This window comes from Diceros bicornis, chromosome 34 (genome assembly GCF_020826845.1).
Source record: "Diceros bicornis minor isolate mBicDic1 chromosome 34, mDicBic1.mat.cur, whole genome shotgun sequence".
NCBI classification, from domain to species: domain Eukaryota; kingdom Metazoa; phylum Chordata; class Mammalia; order Perissodactyla; family Rhinocerotidae; genus Diceros; species Diceros bicornis.
Genome location: NC_080773.1, coordinates 33,678,549 through 33,691,181, shown reverse-complemented (window position 1 = coordinate 33,691,181; position 12,633 = coordinate 33,678,549). Strand labels below are relative to the sequence as shown.

The following is a 12,633-nucleotide window of genomic DNA, read 5'->3' as shown; positions in this document are numbered from 1 at the left end:
ACCTCAAGGTAACCACTAAACAAATAATCAAAGCAAAACCACATATGATAAACAAAGAGAAAACTAGAAGAATCATAAGACAGAACAACCAAACTGAATTGGCAGTCCAAAACAAATGGGACAAGAAACAAGGGAAATGCAAAAGAACCAGAAAATAAGTGACAAAACAGCAACATTAAGCCCTCATATATCAATAATTACCTTAAATGTAAATGGATTGAACTCTCCAATCAAAAGATGAAGGGAGTGAGTTGATATCCCATTGTGGTTTGGATTTGCATTTCCCTAATAAAGAGTGATGTTGAACATCTTTTCATGTGCCTGTTGGCCATCCGATTTCACTCATATGTGGAAGATAACAAACACATTCACAGATATAGAGAACAGATTGATGGTTACCTGAGAGGAAGAGGATGGGGAGATGGTGAAGGGGTAAATGGGCACAGGTGTATGATGACAGATGGAAACTAGATTTTGGTGGTGAACACCATGCGGTCTATACAGAAGTTGAAATATAATGGTGTACACCTGAAATTTACATAATGTACAAACCAATGTCACCTCAATAAACATAGGAGTAATCATTAATAGTGCTCATGGAAATTATACATATTCAAAGAGAAATAAAATAATGAGAATGAAACACAGAGGTAAAGAATTATCCCTAAAAGTAGAATAAAAACATGAAGACATACTAAATTGGAAACAAAAGACAGCAAAAGGAATGATTTCTCAGTAAAAGGCCTGTTGGAAACCCACGGGGAGTGTGTAGTTGTCCCAGGGGTTGGGGGCACTATGGCCTTGCAGAAGGGATGGGTGGTGGGAACATGAAGTCTCTCAAAGTACAAAGAATTGCAGGGAGCAGATTTTTTCTTAGAGTCAGATAGCAAATATTTTAGGCTCATGGACCTTATGGTCTCTGTCATAGCTACTTAATGCTGCCTTTGGAAATGGAAGCTGCCGTAGACCATATGTCATCAAGTGTGGCTCTGTCCCAATAAAACAAAAATAAGTACCCCCTCCCACCCTCCAACCACAGTTTTCCAACCCCCTTATTTGAGGTGTTATGTGAGTGGAGAGAAATTTTCACATTCCCTGCTTTGCAACGTTCAGTGACATCACTCCTTCCATCAATTTACAGAATTCTGATGGTATTACTCTACATAATCTGTATGGCTTTGCCCTGAGACCAGTCTTCAGGTTCGGGGATGCTTCTTCTCCATGCAAATGATGCAGAATAAGGGGGGAAGTCTGGTTGCCCAATGAGAGGCACAGGAGGCAAGGCTGATGGACATTTGGAGGGCAACTTATCTTCCCATGGAGTCATGTGGGCATTAGGAATACATGGTATTTTGAGGTGGGAAGATGGTTTCAAAATGGGGTATTTTCTAGACTAAAACGACCTAGGGCCATAAACACAAGAATCATGGAATTTAAAGTCATGGGAAGACCAAACTCCTAACCCACTAATGATGCTCAGTATTTGGGGAAGATTAAAAAGCAACACAGGGGCCGGCCCTGTCGTGTAGTGGTTAAGTGCGTGCGCTCCACTTCGGAGGCCCAGGGTTTGCGGGTTCTGATCCTGGGCGCAGACCAACGCACCACTTGTGAAGCCATGCTGCGACAACATCCCATATAGAGTAGAGGAAGATGGGCACACATGTTAGCCCAGGGCCTATCTTCATCAGCAGAAAGAGGAGGATTGGCATAGGATGTTATCTTAGGGCTGATCTTCCTCACAAAATAAACAAATAAAAGCAACAAGGAACATGCCAAGTTGGAATTGAGTAAAGGGAGCCCACAATGCACCTTCCAGTGTCCCTTTAGCACCTGATTACAACTTTGATTCTGAACTGTGGTTTTCCACAGGGAACACAGAAAACTTTTTGGCCAGCTAGCCCATTAGGATCTTCTTGTTAATTGCCAAAATTGTCCTTAATCACCTGAAGAGGTTGATAATAATTGCACTGGGGATAAAATTCAGTCTTCTTTGGAGACGCCCCAGACTCTCCATGCAGACAGTGTCACCCATACTGCAGATGACATGATAATGGCACCTCTGCAGGGAGAGCAGGTCCAGGAACCCTGTCTCTATTATAACTATGGCCCATCCTGATTGACACCTCCCTGCACAGAGCTCTGGAGCAAAGACCAGCCAGGTGAGTGCTTCCTTTTGTTCAGTCTCAGGGCAGAGAACAGAAGGGAGGGGTCTCCAGCAGGAGAGGAACTCAGAGCTGTGGTTGTGCACTAACATTGGGCAGGACAGGTGCTGACACTGCCTTGTCCAGAGCTGCCCACTCATGCCCCGGCTGGGCAGGTAGAAGGTGGGAATGTGTTGGGGTGCGTTTCAGAGTGGGACCAGAATCATGAGGTTCACTGCAAATCCTGTGCCCTGGAGTCCCTGACAAGGAGAGAAAGAGGGACAGTTCCTCTTGGAATCTGTGCCGAGCCTTGTGAGTCCAGAGCCACTGAGCTCCTCAACCGTGTACACAAGAGTCTACCCATTTTCTCAGACCTAACAGACTGGGGTTGGCAGTGGATATAGGAGGACAAATTGGTGTACAGAGTTTGGATTATGACTGAAAAATCCTGAAATATGAAATAGTTCCATGACCAACACACATAACAGAGACAAGCAGATACACAGAGAGGAGTCTCCTCTAATGCATACTCATTTCTCGTTTTTCAAATCCCACTTCAGGGGGATACAGCCATCTCAATAACCTCTGTATCACTCTTCTGTGTGTTATTTGTGTTTCGCGTGTTAAGTGTGGCTCAGATTTTTCTCTCTGTAATTGAATTGGAAAATGCACTTCTGTTCACGCTTAGCCTAAGGCAGCAGAAGGGAGAAAAAAATTTGTGTTGAGAGGAAGTTCAGTTAATTTTCAAGTCTATCACAATGGAATGTATGCTGGAAAATAAGCAATGTACACTTTTTTTTTAATTGGAATTAGGAATTAGAACAATGGTGTCTGTAGTAACTCGACAGTGTACAGGATATTTGGAAACACAGTGGAATGTACCTTGGCCCATGCTATGGTCTGAAGATTAGTGTCCCCCCAACATTTGTATGGATATATCATAACCCACAAAGATGATGGTATTAGGAAGTGGGACTTTGGAATGGGCTGAGGTCATGAGGAAGGAACCTTTATGAAAAGAAACAGTGTGCATAAAAGAGGCATCAGTGAGACCACGCCCCCCTTTCCACATGTGAGAACACAGTGAGAACGTGTCAGCCGTGAACCAGGAAGGGGACCCTCCCGGGGAGGTGACCGTGCTGCAGCCTTGATCTTGGACTTCCAGCCTCAACAACAGGAAGCAATAAATTTCTGCTCTTTATAAGCCACTCAGCCAGTGATATTTTGTTATAGCAGCCAGGACAGGCTAAGACAGGCCAATACTGGAAAAGACTCCAAAAGTAGTAATGATGGCTGGGACCAAGACACCATCAGAGGCACCTTCTGAGAAAATGTTTAGTGATTCTACACTGGAAGCAAAGTCCTTCTATCTTCCCCAACTCTCACTGTATCCCTCCATCTACAGCCTATTCCGACTCCTTTGTCCATTCCCCTCAGCACACGATGAGCTCTGTTAGCTGGTCTTTCTCCTTCTCTCCTAGGGGGTCTACAAACCAGCTCTGATCTCTGTGCTCACCTGTGATGAGTGACACACTCTGCTGATTCAGCAGCAGAATTACCTCTGGCTGCTTCTCCTGTGTTGTATGCATTCTCAGTCACAGCAGTTACAAAATCTCAGGAGGTACGAGGAAGCCATGGAGTAAAAAGTGCTCAGGCATGAGAGAGACACAACTGCCTCTCAGTTTTGTTTAGTGAAAGCAGAGCTGTGTCATCAGAAGAGTGGTTGGAAAATAGAGCTTCAGGGTCTCTCTTTTTTTTCCAAGAATGCTTTGCACCAACTTGTCCAAATACATGGAGAGTGACCTGTCCTTCTGCTCCCTCCACACCTGTGGGTGAAAAGAGGTTCCTGAGGGGTGACAGGCACTGGGATGTGCATTCCTGTGATGGCACAGGGCACATTCTGTGGTTTAGTTACTAACTCTGGCTGTGATGGTTCCCTCACGTGTGACTTTACGGGGTTGGTGGTCACAGTCTGTGTGGGGGCAGGTGTGTCCTTCTGCATTCTGCCCTGCAATTGTTGGTATAAGAGAGGCACCTCACTTGTGGGGTCAGTCTCTGTGTGCCGCACAGAACATACAACCAGCACGTCTAAACCACCTCAGTAAACCTTCAGCCCCATACAAAAAAGGCCATGGGCCATGTTTGTGGGAGGAGCAGTGCAAGGGGGTGAAGGGACCTCCATACTCTAGGAGCCACTGCAGATGTGGTTTAGGGAGCACTGGTGGGGGCTTCAGAGGGATCATATGAGGATATACAGGGCATGAGAATCATGTCAACTTTTTTGCCAATAAACAAGGTTCTGTGGCATTCACTGGGGCTGGAGTAAAACTTAACACACGGGAGAACCATGGACTTGTACAGGTAATATTAACTCAAAGGAGAGATCTGAATAATTATAATTTCTGATTAGAGTTTTGTCTAGTACAGGTTTACTAAGGAACTGCAGGAGGGATAGCTATGTGGAATGGATCAAGGATAGGGTGGGACATATTATGAGCATACATAAACATATCTATGTACAAATACATTGTTGCTATTATTATCTTGAACAAAGTTTTCTCTAAGATTAAGAAAAATAAATGTTTCATTATACCTTCACTTATTTCTTCTCCAAAGCTCTTTCTTTCTTTATTTAGATCTGAGTTTCTGATCTATATCATTTTCCTTCTCTCTAAAGAATTTCTTTTAACATTTAAAGGTCTACTGGCAACAAATTCCCTCCATTTTCCTTTGTCTGAGAAAGTCTTCATTTCTCCTTCACTTTTGAAGGATAATTTCACAGGGTTCAGAATTCTAGGTTGGTGGGTTTTTCTATCAACACTTTATTTCACTCCACTCTCATCTTGCTTATATGGTTTCCAAAGAGAAGTTGAAAGTGATTCTTAACTTTCTTCCTCAATGAGTAAAATGGGTTGTTTTCCTCTGGCTTCTTTCAGGATTTTTCTTTGTATTTGATTATCTGTAGTTTTAAAATGAAATGCCTAGTTGTAGTTTCTTGAATGTTTTTTGTTTTCTCTGTTTATCCTGCTTGGTGTCCTCTGAGCTTCCAAGATCTATGGTTTGGTGTCTGACATTAATTTGGGGAAATTCTCCTCCATCGTTGTTTCATATGTTTCTTCTGTTCTTTTCTCTCTTTCTTCTCTTCCTGGTATTCCCATTATGCATATGTTATACATTTTGTAATTGTCCCACAGTCCTTGGATACTCTGTTCTCTTTTTTCAGTCTTTTTTTTCTGTTTCCTATTGAGTTTGGGGGGATTCTATTGAGATATCCTCCAGTTCACAGATTCTTTCCCCAGCTGTGTCTAATCTACTAACAAGCCCATCGAAGGCATTCTTCATTTCTGTTACAATGTTTTTGATCTCTGGCATGTCCTTTTGGTTCTTTCTTAGGATTTCTGTCTCTCTGCTCACATTGCCCATCTGTTCTTGCATGCTGTCTACTTCATTCATTAGAGGCCTGAGTATATTAATCCTAGCCGTTTTTAGTTCCCTGTCTCGTAAGTTCAACAACCCTGCCATGTCTGGATCTGATGCTTGTTCTGTCTCTTCAAATTGTGTTTTTTGTGTCTTAGTATGTTTTGTAATTTTCTCTTGATAGCTGAATATGATGTACTGGGTAAAAGGAACTGCTGTAAATAGGCCTTTAGTAACGTGCTGGTGAGGTATGTGGATAGGGGGGCATTGTCTAGTCCCAGGATTAGGGCTCGGTCTTTTACTGAGGCTGTGCCTCTGGACTTTGAACTTTGCAAGTGTTTCTCAGGTTTTATTGCCCCCCTTTGGGTGGGACAGGATGACTAGAGTGGGCTGGAGTTGCTGTTTCCCTTCCCCAGGTCAGTTGGGCTCTGACAATACCCCAGCAGGGTAGGCTCCAGTTAACCGCTTTCTCCTGAGGGCAGATCTTGTTCGGAAGAACACAGGGCTCTGGTGTGCTTCAAAATGGTTTCTTACCCCCTCCCCCTGCCACAATCACAAGGGGATTTTTCTCTGATATTTGCTGACAGCACCTGGTCGACCTCCTGGAGGCAAAATCACAAACGTGGTGGGATCCCCTGCAACTTGTTCTGCCCAGAGTTTCTAACTCTCAGACTTGTCCACACTGACCCCCAGCAATCTGTCGATTATAGGGCAGGTTTTCCCACCTCAAACCTTGTGGTTTCTGCTCATGAGTCTCTGGTCCAGTAAGCCTGGATTCCCTGTGTTCACCTGTCCCTCTCTCCAGGCTCACAGGCAGTTGTATCTTCACCCTCCTTGTGGATCCAAGAATTTTCAGTCTGTTCAGTCTTTACTTGTTAGAATGGAGTTGTGACCTCCAAGCTCCTTACCTGAAAAACTACAAACTGGAAGTCCACAAATGATTTTATAACTCTATATCTATGATGAATTATGAGTCCTCAGATGTGGACAACTGATTCTCTTGCAACTCTATTCAAATTAATTAGAAAATCTTATAATCTCAACAATATTTTTGCATTTTGCATTTCGTTTCCTCAAGTTAATACATTCTTATAATACGTAGGAGGACCATGAATTCTAAGGAGTGTGCAGCACTTTCTTGTCTTTGTCTCCTACCACTTACTCATATACTCAATACATATTATTTACCACCCATTTTGTGTCAACTGTATTGTTGAAAAAAAGAGACATAGTTCCTAAATTCATGAACCTTATATTCAGGTTGAGAATCAGAATATAAAAGTAAATAGAAATAAATACAAAATAATAATGGTGAAAAGTATAGGGGTGTCAGTGTATGTTCTCCAAGTTGAGCCCCTCCTGTGAAGTATGGCAGCATCTCCCTTCAGGAGACGAGAGAGCAAGAATCCTTTTCCAACGTTGGTTACATAAGAAGACTGCTGATGTCATCACCAGCATAACCACCTTTTGCTCCACACCACTCTGAAGTCATATCCATGTCTTTTCAGCAAGATGTCCTAAGAACCACAGGTGAAGTGGCTGTGAAAACCACCTTTCTTTTACAGATTGGGTTTGGGACTGTGGCCAATGTCATTCTCTTCTTCCATAATGTGTCTCCAATCTTGCTGGGCCTCAGGAAGAAGCCCGCACACACAGTTCGCACCCACATGGCCATGGCCAATCTCCTGGCTCTTCTCTCCACTGGGATTCCACACGCCCAGGCGGCTTTTGTTTTGAGGAACCCCCTGTCCAGTCTTGGGTGTAAATTTGCATATTATATAAACAGAGTTGCTCGCAGCACCACCCTGTGCTCCACCTGTGTCCTGAGCACCTATCAGGTCTTCATTCTCATCCCTGGGAGTGTGGCGTGGATGATCCTCAGAGGAAGAGCCTCCAAGGTCATTGGTCCTTCCTGTTGTACCTGCTGGATGTTCAGTTTCTTATTGCATATGTATATTCCCGTGAAAATCACTGGTCCACAAGACATGGGAAATGATACTGACTTACAAAGGAATTGGTTCTGTTCATCATCAAGGTCCGCTACACACCTTGCCACCCTGTGGTCCATCTCCGATGCCATGTTCATTGGCCTCATGGGCTTGTCCAGCGGTTCCATGGTGCTTCTCCTGCACAGACACCGCCAGAGAGTGCAGCATATCCACACCCCCAATCGCTACCACAAATGCCCTCCAGAGACCAGAGCTTCCCACACCATCCTGATGCTGATGGTCACTTTTGTCATCCTTTACATGCTGAATTCCATTTTTACTTTTTACATGACTGCCTTTTTAGATACTCGTCTATGGGTGATGCAGATCTCTCATATTTTTGCTTCATGTTTCCCCACTTTTAGCCCCTTATTGCTGATCCTTAGGGATTCTAGAGCTCCTAGGTTTTGGTCTTGAATTGTTGAAAGGGTGAATATATAGAAGTCACCCTCCTTACGATCCATGATTACTATATTTAGTAATCATTTACCAGTTACCCATTTTCAAAAACTTTTTTATTGTTATAACATATACATAACATCACATTTCTGATTTTAACCATTTGTAAGTGTACAATTCAGTGGCAATAAACACATTCAATGTTGTGCAACCATCACCTCTATTTGTACCCAAGACTTTTTCATCATCCCAAACAAAGACTTGGTGCCCAGTAAAAGAATAACCTCTCTTCCTCTCTCCTCCCAGCCCAAGACATCCTCTGTTCTACTTTCTGTCTCTGTGAATTCACCTGTTCTTTGTACTTTATATAAGTGGAGTCATATAGTATTTATCCTTCTATATCTGCCTTATCTCACTAAGCATTGTATTTCTAAGGTCATTCCATGTTGTAGCATATATCAATATTTCACTAATTATTATGGCAGATATCTATTCCATTCCCTGTATATACGACATTTTGTTTATTCGTTCATCAATTGATGGATATTTGGGTTGTTTCTACCTTTTGGCTATTGCGAATAACGCTGCTAGGAACATTTATGTACAAATATCTGTCAAGTCCCTGCTTTCAATTCTTTTGCATATTTACATAGGAATGAATTGTTGTGCCATACGTTAGTTCCATGTTTAGCCTTTTGAGAAATCATCAAACACTTTTCCACAGTTTCCCCGTCATTTTACATTCCCGTTAGCTATGCACTAGGGTTCCAGTTTCTCCACATCATCACCAACACTTGTTCTTTTCCATTTTTGGAGTACTGTATATCCATCTTAGCAGGTTTGAAGTGGGATGCCATTGTGGTGTGGATTTGCATTTTCCCAATGACTACTGATGTTGAACATCTTTTCACAGACTTATTGGCAGTTTGTATATCTTTGGAAAAATGTCTATTCAAGTCCTTTGCCCATTTTTGTATTGGGTTGTCTTTTGTTGTTAGTTTGAGGAGTACTTGATATATTCCGGGTATTGATCCCTTATCAGTATAAGATTCAAGAAGATTTTCTCCCATTCTGGAGTTTGTCAGAACATTGCTGTCAGCCCAGGGCAGTTCTTTAGAGACTGGAGAGTATGTCCCTGCAGGTGGGGCTGAGGGCATGCCCAGGTAGAGGGGATCTGAGTGGAGATCCAGCCACATCCACCACAGGGCCATTTTTAACATGTCTGTTTTGATCACACTCTCAAATGATCACTAATCTTTAGGATGCTTGGAGTTAAGGATTCTTAATTACATTTAGGTGTGCAATGAGAGGGGGGAATTTGAAGAGGTCAATTGGAACGTTCCTCAAGGCAACACAGAAGCGATTCTGCAGGAGTCATACCATGAGCTCTGCCCCTAGTGTTCATTCCCCTTTGAACACATTGGGTTAATTGTTGCAGGGTTTACCCCTTAAAAGCATTATAGTCAATCTCTTAACAGTAACATCCCACTGTTCCTAGCCAAAGTTCAACGATCACTTTAAAATCCCTACTTCTTATAATGATGTACACCTGAAATTTATACTATGTTATAAACCAATGTTACTGCAATAAACAAAAAATTTAAAAAAAAAAATGATGGTGGCTGAGGGAAGGAAAAAGGGCTGAGGGAGACGTGCTGGACCAATTCCAGGGTCACGAGAAGGCCTTTGTCATGGGGAGGTGGCGGGGAAGTTCAGGGCGTGGTGTGGAGAGAAAGAGGGTATTTGGGGAGCTATAGGGTGTAAGACATACGGAACACTAGAAAACTGTAGGAAGTAGATTTTAAGAGTGATCCTGTGGGTTATAATACAAGAATTTGGGAAACCGTAATAAAGACTGGAATAACTTTAAAAAAAAATCCCTACTTCTCCTGGGGAAGGGATTGTAAGGGGGTTTAGAACAAACTAGATCTGCTCAAGGTAAACGATGGTTGAAAGCAGGCAGGGTGTTCCTGGGGTGTGTGGGTGGGGTGATGATACTATCGCCTATGACTTCGTGTGCTTGAAAATGTCCATTCAAGTTGTATTTTAAGGGGCAAACATTAAACAGTGCTCTTTGAAATTATAAATATACAAACTGAATTAAAATCATGTGAATGAAACAAAAAGTTAAAGAATTATTCTTAGAAGTAGAATAAAAACATGAAGACAAGCTCAATAGTGACAATCCTGTTGCAAACCCATAAGGAGTGTGGAGTTCTCCCAGGGGTTGGGGGCACTATGGGCTTGCAGAAGGGGTGGGTGGTGGGCACCCACAGAGCACAGAGGAGTCGCAAGGAGCAAACTTTTTCTCAAAGAGTCAGACTGTAAATATTTTAAGCTCACGGGCCTGATGGTCTCTGTCACAGCTACTTAATGCTGGCTTTGGAGGTGGAAGCTGCCACAGACAGTATAAAATGAGAATGGCTGAGTTCTAATAAAACTGTATTTAACAAAACAAGCAGAAACCTGGGTCATTTGTTTGCAACCCCTGAGCTGGGGCGTCATGTGGTGTGTGGGTGGGTTTCCCCTCTTATATTAAAGGGCAAGTTACACAAACTGGCAGGAAGGGGGTGCTGGGTCCCATGTGGCAGGAAGGACAGCACAGGGGGACCAACCAGGAGATGACAGGCATCTGCAAAGAGAGCAGATGAGTCTGAAAGAGAGAAAGCATTTCTGTTTTAAGGGAAACGTGAGGCAAAGGAGGGGCTGACTGAGAGAGGGTGTGTGTGTCTGAGGTGGAGTTTCTTTGTGAGAAAAATGGAGAGACAGGATAAGACTGAAAACCTGTGAGCATGTGCAGCTAGGGGCAGTCACTACAAGTGTGGACATTCACATGAGAAGGTGGGATTATGTGCAGCTGCATGTGGGAGAACATTCTAGAAACGTATGTGACTGGGAAGGTGCCTGTGAGACAGAGTGAGAGCGTGTGAGAGTGTGGATGACAGGGAACGATTTCAGGGCTTATTTACCAATTTCTAAAGAGGACTCGCAACCATGGAGAAAATGCCATTTTGAAGACATGACTATGATCCAGAGAGTATGATATTAGGAAACATTTCTGAGTAGGTTTAATTAATTTCTTTATTTGAATATGAAGAGCTTTTACATTTGTGAGCAAAAGGTATTTTAACTCAGCTGTATTCATTTCCTGAGGATTAAAATAGATGCCAAATATTTGTTTTTAAAAACACTTGCTCTCATTCTAAATCAACAGTCATCAACAATCATAATGTTCCAGATCTAATTCAGAATGGTAATAAAATATATTTCATCCATATTCATAAAAATAAAACAATTCTCAGGATAAACTCTTCTCCTTTCTCAGTGGTAAACTGTCGAGGTCCTCAGTACAAATCTCATGTGCTAGAAATACATCAGAATCTGTTTAGATTGAAGAGGAGAGGTGGGATGTGAATGAGATAGGAGGGACCATCTCCAATAAAAGCCCCTCGTGGGGGATTCTCATCCTGAACTGAGCTGCAATGGAAGCAGGTGGAGGCCACAGGATAACCAGTGGACTTGAAGGGAGTCCAGTCTGATGGGATTTCTTGTTCACTTCTCAGAGTTCTGCAAAAAGCAGATATGACAGAGTAACATCCTAGGAATGGAGTGATTTGTTAATTCAGCAAGTGCCGTCTGAGGCCAGCTCAATGCCAGCACAGTGTGTGCACTCAGGGACACTGGACTGGATGCTCTGCCCCAGGAGCAGTGTGCAGACTTAGATTTTATACACAGGCTGGAGAAGTGACAGTGTCTTCCTTCTCTTTAGTCATCATAGCTTGACAGATTCCTTAAAACGGTGCATTTCCTTTCCCTCAGTGACTTAGTCAACCTCTCAGGTTCTCTTAGGCATTTTGTCACAGGCAGGTGAGTCTAGCTGTGGAGGTTGAAGGGTTTCTGAGTCTAGACCAGCAGTGTTCAATAGACATGACCCACAGATGTAATTATAATTTCATAAATTTTCTAGTAGCCACATTAAAGAAAGTGAAAAGAAACTGTTTAAATTATTCAAATACCCTAAAAATTGTCATTTCAAGCTGTAATCAATTCTGAAAAGTTCTGATAAGTTAGTTTACATTCTCTCCATCTTATTCCATGTTGGAAATTCAGTATGCATTTTATACCCACAGCACCTCTCATTTCAGAGGACCCCATGTCAGGGGCTCAGCAGCCTCATGTGACAGGGGCTCCCACACTGGACAGTCAAGACCTGGACCCTTTCACCACCTCAGCTGAAAGGATGAATCCTGACTTTCATTTTGACCAGCATTTCAAATATCAGAACCATGGCCATGAATATTTCTGTTTGTGTCTTCATTACCTAGTCCTAGTGATGAAACATAGTAAGTCCACAGTATTTCTATATGTTTAAAGATGACAGATCCCCATGATGAATAATCACTCAACACATTAAAACCATCATCATGCACAGTTATTCCCAGAGGCTATGGCTGAACACTTTACAGCAGAAGCAGTAGATGTCTTGTCTGCACGACTTATCTAGAAAAACCCATGTACCTGCCATGTGGGTATATCTGCTGCCTCCAGTGCATCAATTCACTGCAGAAGGAGCCCAATGGGGAGGGTTTATTGTGTTCCTTCTGTTCCGTAGTCTCTCAGAAGAAAGATATCAGGCAAATTTGCCAGCTGAAGGAGCTTTTCTCAGGATCCAATTATCACTTGAAATT

At 42.7% G+C, this 12,633-nt stretch overlaps 1 protein-coding gene across 1 annotated transcript; it reads left to right on the top strand.

The window, feature by feature from the left end:
- Nucleotides 1–7,054: 7,054 nt before the first annotated feature.
- Nucleotides 7,055–7,963, top strand: LOC131397918 (vomeronasal type-1 receptor 1-like). Its single transcript, XM_058531027.1, has one exon. The coding sequence runs from the start codon at nucleotides 7,055–7,057 to the stop codon at nucleotides 7,961–7,963; it is 909 nt and encodes a 302-aa protein (XP_058387010.1).
- Nucleotides 7,964–12,633: the final 4,670 nt, after the last annotated feature.